Here is a 23,005-nt window from a genome sequence, read left to right as displayed (position 1 = left end):
CACCTTGGGAATAAAGGGAGGATCCATTGATTGGAGAGCAAGGACAAAAATCCCGAGGGACATTGAAGGCAATACTTGAAACCAGGGAAAAATGAAGTAGGGGTTGATCTGAACTGAATCTAAATGAATTTAACGGTGACTATGAGAAAAGTGGTACTGTAAAAAAATATATATTTCTTTTTTCTCTTATTCTTCTTTTCTTCTTCTCTCCCTTCCAATTAAGTGCACTATGGAATGCAAGCGGCTATATTATACCCCAAAAGGATATTCACGAATCAGTTTTAATACCAAAAATTGTAAAGATGTTAAAATGAAATCTTAATGCATTGTGACAAATTAATTGAAGTTGAATGAACAGTGACAAATGCCGAACTTTATGAAACCTTAAGAGTGGCTGGAAGGGATTCAAGGGACAGGCGCCAAGGGGGCGGCTGATCGATGTATTGTTTTAATCAATCAATTTTGCCACTGACTTGTTTATTGATGAATTCAATGTTTTAATGTTTCAATAAAAAAGATTGATAAAAAAAAAAATGTATACAAAATTCCCCCTCCGCTATGAATCGCACTCGCCCTTTTCAGCCATGCCCAGTGTGAGTATTTGTCTACAAAATATAAAAGATATAAATCAGTCTGAAAATTGGCTTTAAATACTTAGCTTTAAGGTCATTTTATCTGGGGCAGAACAATACAAAATGAAGAACCGTCTTACATGTGGCCTCACAGGCCAAGCATTCAGTACAGTTTTGGTCGGCTCAATATCTCTTAAAATTGGCCACAATGGATACGGGGAACAAATGCATTTGTTTCCTCGTTGCTCCAACATATGGAGTGCCATCAGCGGATGACTGCGCTTCCCTCAGACTGGACAAGGAAACATAAATGTAGTCTATAGAATATTGACCGTGTTGGAGCCAATGCCAGGCCAGTTTAGCTCTTTTGTTCCACTTAATTATTAACTGCTACCAAACCCTATACTAAAGAGGTATTGTCCATATAACCTCTCAACTGTTTGAATAGATTCAGGTTCTCTCCAGCATGATGTGTTTTTGTACCAAGAATAAAGTAGTGATAAGAGTAGCATGGAATGATTTGCATATTCTTAGCCAATTAGCTTGGAGCCACAGCAGAGAGGTGACCCTGGTCTATATTATCTTTTGTATTCCAGGTTCCCTCATGAGCTTTTCCCGTCCATTGGCACTTTGAAGAGTGGTAAAGTATAAGCCACCCTTCTTCTCCCTGGTCATTACAGATTTTAATGTACCCGTTTTTAAACAAAGACTGTCCTGAAGAAAGTGGCTTTATCTACATTCGTTCCACTGAAACCGGTAGACGGTGGTTGCTACATACAAGGCGCAATTCGTCCTACCTTTGGTTTTTGATCACTGCCAAGTCAATCCATTACAAAACAGAGTGTCATCAGTTGTGTTTTCTTGTATTTTAACCCAAGTACACCAGGGTTAATCAGATACTCTATGGGTCATTAAATCACTAGATACCCACAATAGAGTTCTGAACAATTTGCCTCAGGTGTTTAACACATTTTTTCTCTTCCCTTAAGATCCATTTAGATGGGAGAGTGTGGTCAAGAAAGGACAAGGCTGAATGTTTTGCGTATTGTAGTATTGATAGTAATGTGTTTTCCTTATACCATCTCTTTTAGATAAGCGGTACATCAGCGCTACCTAGGTTTATATATAGGTTAGGCAGGGATGGAAAGAAAATCGCTCCATCCTTCCATCTTCCTTCACAGCCTTGCCACCTTTGAGCACTTATGAGACTGAGTTGGTATCTGTGCTGTAGGCATAAAAACCCATTACAGATGTGTTTTGCCCTATTTTTGTGTTAAAATCCCTGCTCTCAAGACATCCCCACCCACCTGGTGCCTTCCTGCTTGCCGCTCTGTTTCCCTACTTAAGGAACCCTCCAGCCTCTTTTCCTTTGCAGATGTGGAGCAGGTGCAAGTGGATCTGGGTCACCTGGTCTAAGCACCACCCACCTTCTTAGCCCTGCCTCTTCCTTCCTGCTCTTAACCCTTAGATCAAGGGTGTCTCTCGCCCGGGCGCCTGCAGTGAAGGGCAGACGAAGAAAAGGGCAATTCCTGTTTGGACCTGTTCAGACCAGGAGGACCCAGGGCCCAAACCCCTGCTCAGACAGCAGGTAAGCATGCACCAACATGTGTTACCCCCTCTGTCCCCACAGGCCATCCCCACCCCCTCTGCTCCCCCTGTGATGTTCCCTTGTGCCTCCCTTCTCGCACACAGATGTTGCCTGTTTTGCTTGATTCTTCTACCCTGCTCCCCTCAGCCTCCTCCAGCCTACTTCTGCAGGAGTCAGTCCTGATACATTCTAGTTTTGTCTTGTGGCCAATGCTGGATTTGACTTTTATGGACTTCATTCATTCACGGTGTGTCACTCTTTCAACTCTCATGCTGGACTTCCTTTGCATCTTGTACTCATGGTGGCCCTGAATCATGCCGTTCCCATCTTCATCTTGCATCCTGGCTTGCAACATTATGTGTTACTACTGACTTCTGCAATTGTATTTGCTCTCCACTCTTGCTTCTCCACTCTTTTTGACTGCTTACTCTGGCCTCTACTCCTTTCCCTTTTCCCATCTCCTCCCCTTACTTTCTTCTATGCACTTAACTATCAGAATTGCCCCTGGACCCAATATGATAGCAACCTCGTCTGTTTCCTCCACCCTCCCATTACTGTTTTTTTCCTCCCCACCGCCCCTCCGCCCCTCCGAAATGTCGTCAGGCCTAGTATGATAGTCGCTTGTTTTGTTCCTTCCCTCCCTTTCTGCACCCCTCTCCCTCACCTTTGTTTTTCTCCAGCTCTACCAGAAATGTCGTCAGGCCTAGTACGGTAGTCCCCTGTCTGTTTCCATTTCCTTCCCACTTTCCCCCTCCCTTCCTCATCTATGTCTTAGCTCTTGCACTATCTGAAATGGCGTCAGGCCGTGTACAATAGTTAATTTTACATCCTTACTGTTCATGGCCTGCAAGAATGTCATTGTATTTTCCCTTGCCTTGAAGCTCTTTGAAACACATTGTGTATAGGCGCTATATAAATAAAATATATCATAAAATGGTGACCATGCATAACCAGGAGTGATGACATCCAAATAACGCTCACAGCCGAAAGCTTCCTTAACCCGCAGATACTGCTGACCACAGGCAAGTCCTGCACACGCTACCTCCATTGATCTTCTACAGTTCAACCTGGATGATCTTTTGATCATCGCTCCCTTATAGTCGCGGCTCATGCTTCAAGACAAAAACAACTGCAAGAGGAAAGACTGTTTGCAGTGAAAACCTCTAGAAGTGCGAATGAACTGCCCCATGAATTTTAGTCAACTACTTCAGATGCAAACGTTCCGTGAAATAAATTGTTTAAAAAAGCTTTTCCTGAGCATGCATGAGAGCCTTCCCTCGGTCCTAAAACCCTACCTCAATTTCTTCAATCTTTGACCTTTACACACTTCTGTACACATGATCATACAGTGGAGCAAATACCGGGAAGGGCCCTCCATCGGTTTACTCAAAGGCTCTTACAGGTTTTGAAGGATTGAGGTGGTAGATTTGCCAGAATATCCCCAAACAGAATTGCCGTTACTGCCACCTGGTCCGGCGGATTTACCATTAGATTACAAGTGGTGGCAGGCAATCTAAATCCCAATTATTTAGAGTCCATAGGACTCAAGGGGGTTTTGGTGGAATTACTACCGGCGGCAATTCTGCATGCAGTAATTATGCCAATATTTTGGTGCGAAGGTGGCAGGTTTTGCTGGAGGAAAATCCTCCATCTCCCCACCAAAACTGCAGAACAGTGTTGCGGTAATGCAGCAGTAAACTAATTACTGCCACGTTACCACTGTTTTTTACCACACCACCATACTTGTGATGAGGATCAAAGACTACCTTTACTGCACTGTTCTTGTAATTCTTTGTATATAATTAGACAGGAATGTTTTGCACTATATACTTTACAGCCTTTTTTTTTTAACTGCGCTACCACCACCCTTCCCTTGTTTTCATCCTCTGTTTTATGTGTATCCTCCCATCCCATTCCCCCTGTACCTTGAAAGAGCTCTTTTTTAATTTGTCACTATGCAAAACAATAAAATATAAATGGTTTCATTAGGAGTTGGGCGTTGTGGGAAACATGCAGGGGTAATACCGTTACAGCTGCATTACCACACCGCGCAGCTATGAGTTGGAGGATTCACCTCTAGCTAGGAGTGCCACCTTTCTGCCAAATTTCAGCGGAATTACAGCCACAGTAATTCTGCCAAATCCCCCATGGAGTCTTATGGACTACAATTAAATGGGGACTAACACCACCACCACTGCAAAACCGTCAGATAAGGTGGTGGTAACAGTAATACAGTTGGTGGTATCTCAGGGGATTTACCACCAAGATACCACCAGACTCGTCATGAGGCCCGATGTTTTGGTGGGTTATGGAACTCACCTTAATCTAGCATGACATTTTGATTTTTCCATTGGGGTAGCACCAGTGTTCCTGCGATGAAAGGAAGTTGCAATGTCACAGGGTGCTCAGTTGTCCCTTCATATGAAAGGTGCCGATTTTCTGCATGTGCTGTTTAGTATCACCACATGTTGTAATTTTGGCATTCACCTTATTGTAGGAATTCTGCCGGGTTGGCCTAATGGATGCATAAATCCAGTATTTTTGAAACTTGCCATGCAATATATTTTTTGTCTGTCATCACACCCATTTTATGTGAATTGTGTATGGTAGTGGATCATTCAGCTACTGCATGTGTCAGTGTCTGCTGACCTTGTCAAGTGGGGATGGGGACACTTCACAGCCCGCTGTGGGGGACCTCCCAGGTGGAAGGTGGCAACACCCGTCCCTTTAGTGCCAGTTTGTGTGCATACAGTGCCACTGTCAATCCCCCATACCTATCTCACATTATGCTGACCAAGGATTCTTTATTTCTTCTGGAAGACTATGGCCCTCATTACGAGTTCGGCGGTAACCATGCCACTATTGGCGCCAAAATCGTGTCGGGGTCCGGGTCCTCGGAATGAGGACTTACCGGGCCATGCCGAGTTCGGAAGGCCCGGTAATTCCTCCCTCCAAGGACCCGGTCCTTTCCCATTCCAGCCCCCATAGGGGGAAAGAGAAAGAGAAAGACCACCAACCACATCAAAGATACATCTAGTGACCAGGAATCCTCTTTGAACCTCAACCAGCAACGTATGGAAGAGGAGAAGTTGCTGAGCGAACCAGAGCCACAAGTAACACTGGAGACCGCATATACGTGAAACGCTCCAAAGACATTACGTTACCTAGGGGAGAACTGCACAACAGCTCCTCAGTCAACCAAGCGGACTGACAAGTCTACGATACCCTCACACCAAGTGGGACATACAGGATAGGACTCCCCACACATGCCGCCATTGCACCCCGGTGGACCCGCACACAGAAAAGGGGTGGGGTGAGACCTCCTTTTATGGCTTTTGATGTTTGTACCACCTCCCGGGGGGGGAGAACAGGGAGGGGTTGGCCTGGGGAACAAGTGAGGAAGCACAGTCAATGGCAGGAGAACGGCAGGATAAAGGGAGACTTGGGAGACAGGAAGTTGTGGGTTGTTCGGGTGAGTTCAGAGGAGCAGAAAGTGGCAGAATAGGGCAGGAGGTGCAGAGGAGCATGGAGGAGAATTATACAGGCAAAGTACAAGATGAGTTATTAGTTGGTGAGGGAAATTTCTACTGGATGTGAAGGAGCGTGTGTGCATGAATGGAGTGGTAGGAGAGAGTATGGAGTGATTTGAAGGTGATTGGTGTAGTGAAAGGAGAGTGAGTATGGAAGAATGAGCAGGAGGAGTACATCACAGATGGCACACAAATAACTCCAACTTTCTGAGATGGCTCAAGGGTTTTTATTGAATCATTAGCAGGCTGTAGGGCCGTCATGTGCTCTCTCTCACATCTTGTTAGGACCCTCCTCCCAAACCCACACGTCCCTAAACGAAGGTTAGTGCAATCGAATATTGACGCAGACTGTCTTCTAAAGGATGACTTTTACTCACAATGGTACCCTAAAGGCCATCTGCCGAGGCTCCGTTAGGACCTCCCAACTGTCCCTGTGCTATCCAGTTGTTGGTGTTCTAAAGGGATATGGAATGTGCCTTTCAGACACATAGTTGTAAGGGGCCAAACTTACTCTCTCCTTTTCCTTTCCTGTGTTCTTGCTACAGTTCTGTGTTCTTGCTACAGACTTTGAAAAAGAAAAAAACTGGCACATATCCGTGCCTTAATTGTAGTAACTGTAACAATGTTATGAAAGGAAGCTATGTGAGACACCCACACAGTGGGCACAAAATCCGATTAAAAGACTATACTACATGTGACACAAAATCAGTAATATATGGCCTTAGTTGCCCCTGTGGAGTCTTCTATGTGGGACAAACCATCAGAAAAGCTAAGGAAAGATGGAATGAACACAAAAGCAATATATGTACCAACAATACTACGTCCCCAGTTGCCAGACACTTTGCCCAAAATAAACACACTGTAGCACAACTTATTATTATTTTGTAAGAGGTCAAGAAATGACCAAGAGGAGGAGACCATGGTAGGCACATGAATCAGAGGGAATTATATTGGATTGAGAAATTGAACAGCCTGTGTCCTAAGGGAATGAATGAAGAATACAATTTGGGGTCTTTCCTATAGGGTTCTAAACTGCTATTCAAATAATTACTGATCCCATCTGTAATAATTATTGAACATCCTATACAGTAATACTATGCTGCTAGTTTAAATCAGCATAACTGATTTAACGCATATGTAAGTGGGATGACAGACGTACACAATTTATGTAGTGCCAGAGGAATACTCCTTGTTTACATTCTTGAAGATAAGAAACAGTTAACCTATTGGCTATTCATTGTCCATAAATATACTGAGACCTATTGAATATACAATGAATGAAAGACATGCTTGCCATGAATGCAAATAATTGTGTCCTGATTAAATGAAAGTCTTGCACATATATACAAGATTGTGAGCGTAACTGGATCTTCCTTCTATCATCAGGGATAATCAGGTTTAGTAATTTGACACCACTGTTAAAAAGACCACACTTCGAGCTGCACATACTCTGTTAGTTTAGAGTAAGTACATATGCTGCTTTTGTAAGCCTTTATGTCCATTGCCCATCCTTGAGAACAACCGGCATAAAAGTAAACAGAATAACGTCATTGCGTTGTTACGCGATGACGTCATCAAGGAACAGGATTATAACGGCAGCCATTTTGGCATTGCCGTTTTATCGAGCACTCGCGGTTGGAACTCGTTCCAAAGAGTCCGCCTCAAGGTAAACCCTGCTAATTGTAGCCAGGCTGGATTCCTATACCCATATGGGAGCCAACCTAATTAGAACACTTTTGTTGAATGCCAGATGATTGCCTAATATTCTTAATAGAATTGTAGGCTTTCTGCTATGCCGTATATGATCTTGAAATAGAAGGCATGAACTGGAATCTAGGACCTTACCTTGATAATATATACTTCTGAACTTATTTGATCAAGAGTCCCCTAACACAGGTAAGCTTTTGGCTACCTTGACCCCTACAGGGAAACAACTATGGATGCAATAATAATTTTTTATACGAATACATGACTTTGGCTATTCCCCTTATTCCAAATAAATGCTTCCTTACACTTACATATTTATTACAGATTTTTGATAATCTGTAGATTAAACAGATCGAATCTGGATTGTTTCAAGCCCTAGCTGATTATGCGACAGCATGGCAAATTGGTAAGAATTTTTGATAATATGTGGTTCCACACTAATATGATACAATGGTGATCCATTGTATTTCGATCATACAACGCCAGCCACTGAGAACCCGTTTCTAATTTATAGGTGACTGTATACTTATGAATGTACCTGGAAGGCTGTCTAAACCCTCGCCATCATGGAAGATTAGACCTTACAATTCATTTGGCTACATCTAACCTAGTCATCAGGTAACTATTGACATTTTCCTTGTCAATATATTTGACAAGGTAGATTAAAATATATTGTCCTTGAATGAAAGCATACTATTCTACCATTGGGACTTATACTTTGTCTCTTATTTTTTTTTTAGGATTGGCACTACAGTACACAACAAGTTGGCATTAGAATTACTTAACAAGGATCAGCAAAAAAACAGAATCAGGAGATCACTGATGATCAAAGAACCAGTTATGACAGATGGATAAAAATCCATATTTGAATCATTATAATAATGATATTGTTTACTTAGTGCAGCTATACTGAAAGCAAAATTTGGGTAGATATCTTCCGATAAAGGGGATTACATTCCCCGAAACGTGTAAAGAGTTTTGTACTTTGCACTATTGGTAACATCATGCACTATCGAGAAAGTTGATCCACGAGAATATGCACTGTACGAATGTCTACCTGCTATATATACTACTTGAATGTTTATGAATTTTCAACGGATTGGTTGATACTATGAAGTAATAATGAACCATCAACTACAAAGGAAACATTGTATAATATTGAATGAGTTTGTTTCAAATGAATACAACTGTCATGTTGAATGATATATTTTTTCTATTTTCTTTCCTGGTACTAAAATATTTATTGATGATGAGATCATCAGTTTATAAAGTTCTATTTTAAGAATCAATATGAGTATTTGGTTGTGATTACAACATTAGGGTGTGCAGGGGACGGGAGTGTTCCACAAATTTGTGGTCACCCATCGTTTCTCCATAGTTTGATACAACCCAGTGTCAGGGTTGATGTTCTCACCCCCCAACCCCACTAATCATCCTAAATCATTTAACAAAAGTTAAATAAGGTGTGCTCTAGGCCAACTAGTTTTTTAGCTCTTGCTACAGTTCTCATCAATCTCCATCCACCTTTGCTCTCTCCCTTCTTTGTTACTATCCCTCCAATGTCACTCACTGCTTCTAAAACATACTACCTTCCTTAGGTATTACTCCTCCCTCCTACTTACTTCCACCCGACACTCCGACAATGCTTCTCTACGCCTCACTCCATGCTACTACTCCTCGCTACATGTTAGTACTCCTCCTTGTAAATCACTACACTCACCTTTCACTCAGTACCACCTGCTTCATAAACACTCCTTACACTAACCATCCTAAACGTACTCGCTACACTATCACACACACTCACTGCAGTACCATTTGCACTTACTAACCAATACATCACTATTCAGAAACCACTGCTCCCAACTTCCTTCTGCTGATCTCCTGGTCCACTGCCCAGTCTCCTCTGACCTCACCCAAACAACCCATAACGTCCTGTTTTCGGTTAGCTGTGTTCTCCTCATCCTCCTACCATTGGTTCTCTTACCATGGCCAATCCTGCCCTTCCTTCCCCTCCCTGGATGTGTTATGATCAGCAAAGTTGACAAACCGTGGATTTAAGTACCACCCACTTTCTCCATGCGGCCCCCCGCAGCATAGTGTTGTTGTCCCAGGAAGAAGATTGTCTCAAATCCTACTGGGCATCTTTGACCTTGTCAAAGTATGTTCAGTTCTGGTGGGGTCGCTGCAAGGGTGTGTCTTCTGCTTTGCAACCATGAAGACCTTGTGTAACTTCTCGGCTTCTTGCTCTCACTGTGTCAGCTCTTCCCGTTAAGCGTTCGACAGCTGTCAACATGGGACACTGGACAATTGTTCTCTTTTGGGCTGATGCAGGTCTGGTTTCTCAATGAGGCCATCTGGTGGTGCTCGAGGTCTCGAGATCTGCACTCTGTCTGCAGGTTGACTGTAGAAGAAACAGAAATATGCTAGCAAGCATTTTGTCTTCGAGGCATGATGTGAGACAAGTTTGTACTGCAAAGACAAATGCTGGCACAATGGGGTGGGGGGCAGGGAGAACAGGAACTGGAACCCTTTCAACGTTCACCATTAACTCTGATGTAGGACTGGCTCTGGATTGCTCCTTGGTACGTAAAGCGGATTATTATAGCCCCATCCCTCGGGGGGGGGGGGGGATGTACTGAAACACCAATGGGCAGATTATAGAGCTGATAATACCAATTGTACCATACTGTCTGGTTTATTTTGAGAACGCTGCAGCTTCACAATAATCACCCACCGTGCGGGTGGGACTACGATAATCTCCTTCAGCCTGGAAGAAGACTAGGAGGTTGAAACACATGTCGGTGTTCTTTTTTGATCAAAGTACAGTTCTCTTCACAAATTGTTTTGGTTCAGCGCAATGTAGTTGTGTTCTTGTTGAATTATTTGTTTTGTAGGACACCTGGGTCATAGGGTCATTCTTTGCATGAGCGCCCACAACAGTGCATCTTAATTTCTTCTTGCAAATATTTTCTTCAATTTAATTGACGAACGCAGCTGGTTCAAGCTTAATTGCCCCATTTGTTTTCTACCTCCTTGGTAGGTATCCCACCCATTGCTGAGAGGGGTCCCCACCCTCTCCTGACAAGGCAGGATATTGGCTTTGTCACAAGTAGTAGTGTGGAGAGGAGAGAGCAGTGGGCGTGCTGAAGTGATAGAGTAGTGGTAGTGTGGAGAGTAGTGATAGTGTGCAGAGGGGAGAGTAGTGATAGGGAATAGGATTAAGGGGTGGAAGGCAGCTGTAAGGAGGGAGCAGGACAGTATAGGGAGAATGAGCGAGAGAGGTGAGACAACAGGTGGAGTAGGACATAGGAGAGTAGAAAGAGAAGAGTGTGAGTGATAGAGCGAGCTAGCGAAAGGAATACAATGGTGCGGAAGGACCAGAGAATGTGAAACCCTGACTGTCCGAAATGCACATACATTAAGTCATTCCTGCGGTGAAATCATGGAGAAGGACACCTAGATTGCTCCCTGAGGAAGTTTAGAGAGAGAAGGCGTTAGCTTTTAGGCCATCACCAGAAGACAGATATGTTTTTGATGAAAGGGGTTACTGATCTTTAGTACCCATCTGGGATTGAGGGACACCTGGGTTAGGGTAGGACCACCCCTTCCCAGGTTAGAGATGGAAGGATGGCCATTAGGGTCATTGCAGGACTGAAAATAAAAATCCCTTGAACCATCTCTGGGAGCCGGTGTGTTACTGAAACTATTTAGAACATGTACAACTCTTTAAAATGCAGAAAAGGGTAATTTTTCACCCTTCACTCCCTTCTCATTCCATTAGAAACCGGGTGTGAAGTGAGTTAGAGATGTCCACCTTTTCACACATGAGGTCCTCAGAGAATTTTGATTTCCACTGTGTGCAAGGAATAGCTTGCTCTCTTTCGGATAAGGTCTTAAATGTTTACATAAGGCATTAAAATGTTTACAAAACATCAGGCAGCTTTTACAATGTTTACCTTTGCTCTCTCTGGTGAAGTAAAAAAATTGGCAGAGTTTTTATGAGGCATTTGAGATCATATCAGGTGGTATTTGCAGCAGACAGTATTCTGACAAATATGCAAATACTGCACGCACTCAATAGCCCTAAACCCCTAATTTGGTAGGCAGCAAAAACATAAAAACAGACAATATTTGCAGATACCTTCTCTTGTTACTGCTGTCAGGAGGTCCACATGGGACGCACAACTGACTAGCTTATAAAGGATATTTTACAGGCTTCGATTGATACAGAAATTATACAAAAAAGGATGAAACCACTGAAGGTGTGAGAGACCCAATGGCATTGTGGGTTTCCCAGGGATTCACAAACCCCCAAAAGTCTTCTCAGGCCGTTACAGGTTTCTCAGGTGTTCCTGAACCCAGTTGTTAATCTCGTTTCTACCCGAGTCCGTTAGGTTAATGCACTGGTGGTCCAGCTGCAACTTCTCTGCTAGGGTGAAATGCAGCCTGGAACAGTGGCCACTGTTTTTCTTGCCTCACGTACAACACCAGGACCGATTCTCCCCCTCCTGCAAACTGCATGGCCTAGCCTCCCCCCAACCCCCTTAGTCTCCCAGAGTGTCCTGCCACTGGCCTTTTTAATTTAGGCTTTCCTTCTCCCTCCTCCCGATCCTGGCCAGGGCCTTCCTGACCTGCCAGAACCTTCCTACTCAGTCTGAATACAGGATCACTCTCCACCTGGTCGTCTTAGCTTCTCTCTCCCCCAATCACCTTCTCAGATTGTATTCCTTCCTCCAGCTCCTCTACTCCTTTTACATTGTTCTCCAATCTTGCTCCTCCTGCTTCTGTGCTCCTCGTTTCATTCCGCTCTCCTCCAATATTATTCCCTCATCCTGCTCTCCTCCTCCTGCTCATTTTGTTGAAATTCACCAACAATTCCATGCCACCGGTGGGGCGAATTTCCAAATTTTTTCCACACTTGTGTTTTCTTTCCGGCAGAAATCTTGTTTTTCAACTAACTTTCGTTTTGGTGTGCCTGAAACACACACAAAACCGAAATTCTGTTGAAAAATAAGGGGAGCAACACCCCTTAACAGCCCAAATTTTTATTTAAAAAAAAAAATGAAATTTTGCAAAATAAATAATTTCGCATTTGGGAAAGAGCCCCAAACGGCCAATTCTGCTCTGAGGGTGCAATTGGCAGATTGAGGGAAATTCTCAAGGAATCTGCCAATTATCTCGCGTAACGGATTTGGCACTTTTTGCCCACCCCCCCCATTTACCACCTTCTCATTAGATATGTTTCCTCCTCCTACTCCTCTGCTCCTTTCACATTTCCCCCCCCCAATTAAGATCTTACTCTCTACCATGGTTCCTTCACACCTCCTTTCACAACCTCTTCAGAGGTTACGACTGCCACCTCTGCTGTACCACCTTTCCCATCTGGTGTTATTACCGCCTGTCACTCCCTCTTACCTGAAATACCGTTTTAATGCACCTGGTATAACTCTCAAACATTCTCCAACCATTTGCCACAAACTCTTCCGGTAACCCACACTGGCTGACTGACTTACACTTCTCCTCTCCCTTGTCCTTCTGGTGAGGGTCCTTACCCGTGTCTTGTAATTAGAGGAGAATTTGCACTTTCCATTACTCCTGGGCTCATCTCTCTTCACATTTGGTTTAGAGGCTCAGACAAAGCCTTCATCTGACTCTCCACCATCTTGGATTGGACTATTTAGGGCTCCCTAGGCAGGACCCAGATTTCCTGTCTCCTCAGTGTGCGAGTTATGGAATGAGAAAACCCTTGGTAAAGTGTTTAAACTCTCTGGATAATAAAAAAAGTGTCGATTCCCAGTGAATGTGTAATATTAAATATTAACCATTGGAATACTCGGCCAGGAGACAGTGATTTGTCATTTCATTGCATTGCATGCACAGTCGTAAAACCTGCAAGCATACAAGACTATCAGGCATGGGCCTCCAGAGCTCAGGGAGTGTGTCCCTGGAGCTTGCAAACGATTTCTCTAAAGTTGGCCAAATTGTAGCAGTATCAAAACACCCAGTCGGGCGAATGAAATTGACTTTGCTTAAGGGAAGTTTTTGTTTTCCCTCATCACACATCCAAACTCATATTGAAGGCCCAGGTCACCAGGACATTGCTTTTATTTGCTGAGCTTTCATTTTAAAAACCACTGCATTCCGCGAGTTTCAGTCTTGAAATTTGTTTTGAGGGAAGCAGTTTGATTGAGGGGCCTTATCACACTTATTTGCAAAATGGAAGCACTGGACTGTAAAAGTGTAATTAAACATTTGGCCATCCTACTCCGACAGATATGGTTTCTATCTATCAAACCAATTGGCAGGGTTAGTCCCCTTTTTATTTTTATTTTTTTGATAACCTTTGTGTACAGAAAGTGCTATAGCCAGTACACTAACAGTGTACACAACTTATAGGGCCTCATTACAATGTCAGTGGTATCCTGTTGGTAAATTCAGCGGGATACAACCAAAACAGCAATACTGTTACCGGCACTTGGAATGCCAAAATTACATTATCACTCACGCGCAAGTGCCTCGCGAACCTTGCTCCAAGCTAGTTGTCCAATCTATTCACTCTCAACTCAGCCAACCAACCTCTTAGAACAGCACAAGTACATGGCAAAATCAGGAGGCAGCAGCTTCCCTGTCGCATAGCTCTCAACCATTTGTGTTGCAAAGGCCGGTAAAACCACCAGATTTTGTTTTTGGCGGGTGAGACGCCCATTGGAATACATGGGCGTGCAGGAGGCTTGGCGGGTGAGTCAGCCCTTTACAAGGCGGGTGACACCCGCCAAAAGCGTGTGAGTTGAGAGCTATGCTGTCATCGCCACTAGATTGTGGAATACACTAACCACTGCACTCCGATCTGAACCATCTTACCACTCCTTCAGAAGCAAAGTAAAAACTGGCTTCTAGCGCAAGGTCGTTAGCACCCCCTTGCCATGAAGACCTGGCATCGCTTCAGGCAGATCTAGACGGTTGTTCTACAGTAATCGCTTGTTCATTTTTCCTCCTGTCTACCTGGCATCTTCTTTACCCTATGACAATCACTGTGATTTGTAAATAATGCCTATGTAAGCCTGTAATGTATATATGCAACTGTGTAACTTTAAGAGATGCGCCCAGATACCCCAGGGCTTGGTGCGCTTTACAAATAAACAAAATACAAATACAGGCATATTCCACGTGCCGGCAAGGGTGGTAATTCCCCATTCCATGGAGTCCCATAGGACGCCATGGTGGGGTTCGGGGGGGGGGGGGAGATTGCTGATATTACGAGCACTGGTAATCCCGGTGCCGGTAATACCAGCATTTTTTGGTGGTGGGGTGCTGGAATCCCCAAACTTGTAATGAGGCCCATAGTCAGTACCATAATCCAGTTTAATAGTATAACATACAGCAACATAGCTAACCCAGCTGTGGCTTAGAGGGAAAAACAAAAATTATGCCAACCTTCATCTCTATCTAAAACGTAATAAAATGAAGCTTTAACGTTCCCAAGTTACAGTCGAGTACACTCCAGAGAATAAAACATGTACAAGACAAGCAAACACTGAACACAAACAACAAAAAAATAAAGAAGAAATGTGCCACATCATACTCAAAAGCAAAACATCACAGGAGAAACCGAGGTTAACCATACAGTCCATTGAACTCTGACCACATGAGTGAGAGTTCTCCCTCTAACTGTATCAATTTCTGATAATTAGAAAGCCTAAGCAAATCATTCAGCCAAGCGTCTGAGGATGTTTTAGGTTTTCAAGTCGTAAGATTTGCTCGCGCGCTAAAACAAGCACTCTTAAAATCCAAAGTTTAGTACCAAAAGTATCCCCCCCCCCACCAACTCATGTCCCCCTAAGGTTACTATGGAACATCCAGGATGCCTTGGAATAGCAATATTACCCACTAGGTCAACCCTGTCGAACACACCCATCCGGAAACATAACCCCTCTTGCCTCACAAATCACTTATTGCAATGTTAGTGCTCATTCCAACCAGGAAGGACAGAAGCTGCCCTTTCCTTGCATACACAGTCTCTGGTTCACAACCAGGGGACTGCCCCTTTGGCTAGCCTGCCCCAGTGCATACCCCTCTCCCAAGAACACAGAGGTTTCATTTTGGCAACAGGTAGCAGGTCCTTCCGACCTGCAAACAACAACATAGGCTTCACCGTCTGCCTAACCCCCCACCCACCTGTTTTTCTGAAAAGCCATGTCCAACGAGGTCATCATTATTGGAACAGGGGTGCTTCATAAATCCGCTTACTTTACAATCAATTCATATAACAAGGACAAAAAGGTCACTGATCAGTAGTTTCTTCCTCAGCAAAGGACACAGAAAGCAAGGTGCAAAATCTTACCATTTTTTTCCTCTAGTTTATATGGCTCTGTAGCCCAGCCATCTTCCTTTTTGGCAGGTTGTACATCTAAATGACCATAAAAACAGACGGTTGGCTTTTTTGGGTCACTTCCAATTTCTGCGAGAATCACTGGTGGTAAAGGTAATTTCTGTCCATTTGGGAGCTTGAATAAATATAAATGGAAGTCAGTAGGCGGGCAAAGACTTGCAGGCGCAAGTATTCATCACAAAATCACATATTTTGATCAGGCATGAGGAAATGGATATTCTCCCCTGGTGTTTCACTTAACGAGCAAATGTAAATGGACCCTGTCCTCCTTGGTGGGTTACTTCTTGTTGAACAAGTGATACTAGTTATAATGCCAACCTTCTGTATACCATGTTCGCCATTACCTCGAACTCGTGGGGTTTCCTTCCTCCGCATCACCCCCTTATGTTACCTCCCCTGTGTCACTTCTAGCCTTTGATGTAATCATCTCCTCCTTGGGTTTTACCGCCTCCTCCTGCACCCGGAGTCCTTTGGTCTCCTCATGACTTCCATTCCCGTCTCTGGGTTTTACCTCCTCATGCCACTTCCCCCTTCTGATGTTAACACCACCTTTGTCACTCCCTTAACTCCCTCACCTCCTCTCCCTGTCATATTCACTCACCCTCGGATGCTCCCACCTCCTCGTTGACCCTCTTTGCTCTCACCACCTCCTCCCGCTCTTCACTGCTGCCACCTCTCCACTCTATTCCAGCCTCTTCCTATTGCAGCGCTCTCCATTCTTCTCCAAATGTGAGCCGCCTGCTAATGCATCCCACGGTTAGCAACTGGGGCGGTGTGGTTTTATACCAAGCTCTGCTCCCACCTCCCACCCGCCACCGGCATCGGCATCCCGCCACCCCCCCACCCCCCGATTGGCTCTCCTAGAGATATTGTCCTGTGGCTTCTATGGGCACTTAGTGAATCATAAAGGGATTACAGTATATACTGTGGAAGAATGCTTTAGTTAAATGAATAAAGCATCTTAGCCGGCTGTAGACATAGGGACAAATTAAGAAAATAAAGGGACAGTTAGGATGGTGCCCTTTCTTAGCACAAGGGGCACAGAAGACTCCTCTTCTGATACAAATGAACTCTCACCAGAGAAAGCCTCAACATGGACCCCAGGCAGGGGTCATGTTACCAATTTCTGGTTTGCATCCTTCAACACAACAGCAAAGCTATCTTGGGTTTTCGCTCTCTCTCACCTCTAACCTAAGGCAATCCACACTGATTCAGATCCACCAGAGCACCTGCAGGTAATGTAAATGGCAGCAGAAACCGCATACATTCCGGTAACTTAACGTGAATTAACACTGTTATGCCAACTTTCTAATTGGTTCAGCCAATCTGGAAGGAGAATTGCAGGGCAATTCTGGATACTATTTGCCTGTAATTGCTCAGAATTCTCCTTCCTGCATCCCACGCCAACCAGAACACTGCCTGCTTATGGCCCCAGCTCCGTCCATTTTAGCAGGGTGTGGGCAGCTCAGCCCCGTTGCATCCCCCCACCCGCTTGCATCTCTCTGCAATGCTGCATCAGCTGCAACGCAGTGTTGCACCCTCTCGCTCTGCCTTCCCTCAGCTTCATCTCCCCCTTAGCAACACAGAACTGAAGCAAGGCGCCCCTTCATGGACCGTGGTGCCCCAGCTCAGCCATGTTTCTCTTGCTGCACAGATCAGCAGGAATGCCGCAGTCTGCATGCATCCTTTTCGGGGGCGGGGGCATATGGAAGTGGAAATGCCTCCCCCAGGTGTTAATAGTCTTACCCGATGTGATCTAGATGTTAGGTTCTGTTGCCAGGCACATGAGGCCCAAGAATTCCCCCTACCCATGAGCACTAAGGCTTAAATGACAACACATCACAAACAGGCAAGCTGTAAATCTCCCCTCCTGCAATAAACCCGTTTTTCTCCGAGTTTATTCCTCATCCTTCTTTCCTATTATGTATCCCTGTCCTTTTTCGCCTTGCTTTTCCCTCCATTTATTATATAAAAATGATTTTCTTTAAAGGTTTTTGTTTCGGGAGTGGCTTATACTTTAGTATATGGTATCATTGGTTGTTTTAATGAACTGCACTACTCCATCTTCATTTTAGGTCATATTTATGTAGACTGTATGTAGCATTTCATCTTTACATTGTAGCCTTTTTTCACATTTTATGATTCCTTTATAACTGTCAATGCAATTGAATTTGTTCACATGTTCCTGTCAAATAAAAAAAAAAAAAAAAAAAAAAAAAAATTGGGGAAAAAAAACAAGCATATGTCCTTTCTCAAATCAGAGTGCAACCTTACCTCTTGATCACCAAGCTCTGCCATCTGAACACTGCCACCCATTTTCTTGATCATTTCTTTGGCCACGTTCATCATATCTGTGACAAGATGCCTCTTCTCTGGATTACTGGAGTCACTTTCAATGGCCACCCATTCTTTCAGTCTCTGTGGAAGACAAAAGGCAGTGGGGAAGACACATGAAAGTCTACCGTTCCAGGTGCTGTCCTACTAAACCAGTTGTCCAATTATTCCTTCTTTTGGGACTAACGTAATGAAGTTGAACAATGATAATCAGTATATATCATTAAAAAACACGCATTTACAAAGATAGCATTTGTGGCTTTAGTAAAAGCATTGTGTAGACATGTGTCAGGCCTGGACCTTTTGCCAGTTAGTCAGCATAACCACACCTAGTCACAGCCGTCAGTGCAGATTATTTCCTTATCTCCAATAGGTAAAGCTTATAGTTTCATTCATTCAATATCTGTGAACAGTTTTCTCTCTCGGAACTAACCGTTGCTCTATTCAGAGGACTCATTTTCGAATGCACTTCAAAATTGACTAATTGTTGGTTCTAGGTAATGCTGGTTTTGAAAGTAAGAAAAGATCCCTACAGATTTGTCCAGGACCAAAGCGCCGTTAAAAACAACAGTATTGATACCTGCTTCCCAAGTAGTTCCTATCTCAGCGGCCATAATGGTAAGCTGCCTCAAGAGCGTCACATCTTGCAATCCATTTCCTCATCTGAGGAAGGGTCATGTCCATGCCCACCGCCCGCCTCCATGCTGCCTTAGGAATGCACGACTCTATCGTGCACCCGTTCCCCCCTCTGTTTTTCACCCATTCTCCAAGCCTGGCAGACCGCAACGCCCGGGTCGGTCTCAGATGTCCACCCTTTTCAGTCTGCCGCCACCCTACTAATCACCATCGATCCGTGACGCTGGCCGTGAAACCTGGGAACTCCAACATTCAGTCACAGTTTCAAGACTCCCTTAACATAACCTGCTCATGGGCACCCACGCATGCCCCTCTGCGGCAGGCACGTCCACCCATGCGGCTGAGGCAGGGCCCCTGTGTGCAAAACGATTTACTGTTTGCCCCTTGCTGTCCATATCATCTGTGCAACCAATCACACCCATGCAATCATTGGCCATCCCCGGTGCCATTACTGTGTTCCCCATGCATGCTTCCCCTAAGGCACTGATGCCCAATATTGACAATCCTATTCACTCTGACATTATCACTACCATCGACCCTGTGCCTACGCCCTGGGGCACCGAGGCCCCCATGACTAATGTTGATTTGATATTGCATTCCATGCCTAATGCCCCCTGAGGCGCCCTCAACTGCACTGGCCAATTGTAGTGATACCGCCATGCAGGGGCCACCTACTACGCCCACCTCGCTACCTGCCTAAACCCCTCTTAGGGTCCACACACTCAGCTGTGCCCTGGTCAACGCCTGTTATGTACCTGCCCACGCCCTTGACATTAACGACCTTATCATTAAAGACAACCTTGACCTCCTAATTCTTACAGAAACATGGCTTAATGAAAGCTCAGGCCCGGCACTATCCCTTGACATCCTTTCAGGGTACTCTATTTTCAGGATAGACCGTACATCCCAGAGGGCGGGGGTTGGGGGAGTGGCGCTCATTGCCAAGGAAACCCTTGCCATCAGAGAAGCGGTTGGGCAACTTGAACACAACAGTGACCATCTCCCATTAAAAATCAATGTCTCCCATAACTGCACTATTGCTATGCATATTGTTTACAGACCTCCCGGCCCCATCACAGACTTCCAGGACACCCTCATCCGCTCATTGTCTGACATCATCAAAAGGTCATCCCAAGTCATACTCTTGGGCGATCTAAACCTAGGGCTCGATGACCCTAAGGACTCCCAGGCCAAATACCTCAAGAAAGCCCCATCCACCCTGGGCTTCTTGCAATCTCTGACCCTACCCACCTCAAAGTGCGCACACTCGACTGGATCAGCCACCATAATTTCTCCATCCAAATCACTGCCAACACCCCCATCCCATTGTTCCGACCATCACTACATTCAATTCAACCTCAATACTAAAAAAAGGGCCCCATAGGCCCATCACCCCCTGCCCAGCAGCCCTCGCGAAGAGCTTGCGCCAACTGACAGCTGAAAATATAGCACCTTATCTTCTCATCCCTGCCCTGCAGGTACCTTTCTCCAAGAACCCAGAAACCCCAGATAACACCTTTAAAGAGATTGTTACCCAAGCAATCAACGTCATTGCGTCACTCACCCTTAAAAAAGGCAAAAAAGCCAAACCCTCTAATGCATGGTTCTCAAAAGAACACCTCGACCAACGTTCCCAGATAAGGATTGCCCTTTCCGTATGGAAAGCCAACCCTTCGGAAGCCACCAGAAATGTCTTCAAAGCCATATCCATATCCTACAAAGCCATCCTTCAATTCAAGGACGCCAGATCTGGCTCCAAAGAAATCTTCACCATCTTTAGGGAGTTGGAAAACCATCTCCCCTCCTCCCTCCTCCCTCCTTCCGTCCGTCCCTCCCTCCCTCCCTCCCCTCCCTCACCAAAGACGAAAACTGGTGTAACAGTATTCAATCTGCCATGCTAGACAAGCTCCACTCCCTTCAAACCAAAATTTGCGGCCATCAAAAAGCCCTTAACCGCCTCATAGCCAACTTGCACAGCAAATCCACCATGCCCACTGAGACCAAGTCCTCCCCACTGTTTTTGACTTCAAAGATATGACCGAGTTGGAAGTCACCGCCCTGCTCAAATCCATCAAACCGTCTAACTGTAAGGGAGATCCCTGTCCAGCCAAACTCAAAGACTCGGCACATATCGTAGCTCCCTTCCTAACCGCATTCATCAACTCCTCCTTCCAGGCTGGCCATGTTCCAACTGGACTTAAGGAGGCGTGGGTATACCCACTCCTCAAAAAACCATCCATGGACCCAACGGTCCCTGTTAACTATAGGCCCATTACCACTGTACCATTCTTACTCAATTCTGGACAAACCAGCTTACCTACAGGTCCAACATTTTTTGGAAGACAACCATCTCCTCGGCCTGCAGCAATCTGGCTTCCGCCCACGACATGGCACCGAAACGACCCTCCTAGATTTAAAGAATCAAATGGACGATCTCAGACACAGGCAAACCTGCTCTCCTCCTGCTACTGGACCTATCTGCAGCTTTTGATTTGGTGGATCACAACACTATGCTACCATCTAGCAACTCTCCCCTAAAGCATGTGACTGGATGACCTCCTTTCTCCAAGAGAGGGCCATGAAAGTCTTCTCCGACTCAGCCTATGCCACCCCTAACCACATGAAATGCGCTGTCCCACAGGGGTCATGTATCGCGCCCACGCTCTACAATCTCTTCACGAGGCCTCTGTTCAGCATCCTTGACTCACTGTGCATAACATATACGAATTATGCGGATGACACACAGGTGCTCATCCCTCTCACAGGGGACCAATTAAGAGGATACAAATACACTCACCACCATTTACTCCAGCGTCCAATCCTGGATGGCAGATAACTGGCTCTGCCTCAACAATGATAAAACTGAACTTCTGCTCATAGGATCACCCACCACCCTGGGTAACCTCGGTGAACAGTACTTATCTTTCACCATTGATAATATTCCCATCAAGGTCTCCAACAATGTTAAGACACTAGGAGTCTACCTGGACTCCGATTTGACCATGGATAGACAGGTTAACACCATCGCCTCCTCATCAGCCTACTACTTTAAAGTTCTCAACACTGCCAGACCCCATCACCCCAGAATTGCCTCACCATCGCAAGGGCAATAATTGGATCGAGGCTGGGCTATTGCAATGCCCTACTTGCTGGGACTTCCAACAAAAATTTGGCCATACTCCAGCAAGTCCAAAATAATGCACTTAGAGCAGCAACAGGAACCTCAAGAAAAGACCACATTTCAGAAGTGAGAAGACCGATACATTGGCTCCCGGTCAAAGAGAGAATTGTATTCAAAACCCTTGCCCTCGCTCACAAATGCCTCCATGAACTTGCTCCCCCCTACCTGATCCAAAGAATCACCAAGCACACCGCCACAAGACCCCTAAGGAAGTGCTACTCCAACATGATTGTCAAGCCTAAAACGAGAAAAGTCACCGCTGGGGGTTCCAGCTTCCCCACTCTGGCTGCCTCCCATTGGAACGCACTACCTACGCACCTAAGAAGGATCCGAGTCCCAGCAAGCATTCCGCAAAGCTATCAAAACCAATCTTTTTGACGGAAATGTAAAAAATTCCAACAATCTGTAAAAGGAAGTTTCCTACCTTGCATCGTTATGTAACCTGACTCTGTGCATATTTTGCTTTAACCAAGTGACCTCTGGTCACCTGCTACCATATGAATAAAAAATTCCTACAAATTCTTGTAACAGCGCCTCAATGCGCTGGGGCTACAAGTGCGCTATACAAATGCAAATAAATACCCAGACAGCTTCACCTTTTGCAGTACTACATTCATGCTCTGCGCTTTCTCAGTTTCCATACAGCCAGTATCCCTTTCCATTTTCCTAAAGTAGAATTCAGTTATGAAGGACCAGGCTCCCACACAGGTAAAAAGAGTCATCAACGTTTTTCTCACAGCAGCTTAAGAAGGACTTAGATGATGTTAAATTCCCTAGACAGTCAGTTCTGGTTTAGTATGTAGCCTACCTCTTACTTGCCTCACACTCATATGAAGCCTGCAAGCAGGACACCCGATACATTTAACTGCACCAGTTAAAAAAAAACATGCAAAGCATCTGCATGCAAATTACAGTTATGTATGGAAAGAGATCATTGAGGAAATTACGTCACGTTAGGACACAGTTTTATAGCCGGTTCCTGTACAAAAGCTATTCTGAAGGTACCCAGACAATATTACAGATGGGAGCATTTTTATGGATGATGGGGTACTGTATGAATTGGATCTT

At 44.8% G+C, this 23,005-nt stretch overlaps 1 protein-coding gene across 1 annotated transcript in view; it reads right to left on the bottom strand.

The window, feature by feature from the left end:
- Positions 1-23,005, bottom strand: part of LOC138497339 (cytosolic non-specific dipeptidase-like) — a 221,281-nt gene that overhangs the window by 137,462 nt on the left and 60,814 nt on the right. Inside the window, exons 3-4 of the mRNA XM_069620735.1 lie at positions 18,061-18,204; positions 15,739-15,901 (exon numbers count right to left, since the gene is read on the bottom strand). Coding sequence (XP_069476836.1) covers positions 15,739-15,901; positions 18,061-18,204 — 307 coding nt within the window. The remainder of the gene's footprint in view (positions 1-15,738; positions 15,902-18,060; positions 18,205-23,005) is intronic.

The sequence above is a fragment of the Ambystoma mexicanum genome, chromosome 5q (assembly GCF_040938575.1).
Source record: "Ambystoma mexicanum isolate Mex_15411 chromosome 5q, UKY_AmexF1_1, whole genome shotgun sequence".
Taxonomy (NCBI): Eukaryota; Metazoa; Chordata; class Amphibia; order Caudata; family Ambystomatidae; genus Ambystoma; species Ambystoma mexicanum.
The sequence above is the reverse complement of the archived record's forward strand: the minus strand, read 5'-3'. Positions and strand labels throughout refer to the sequence as shown.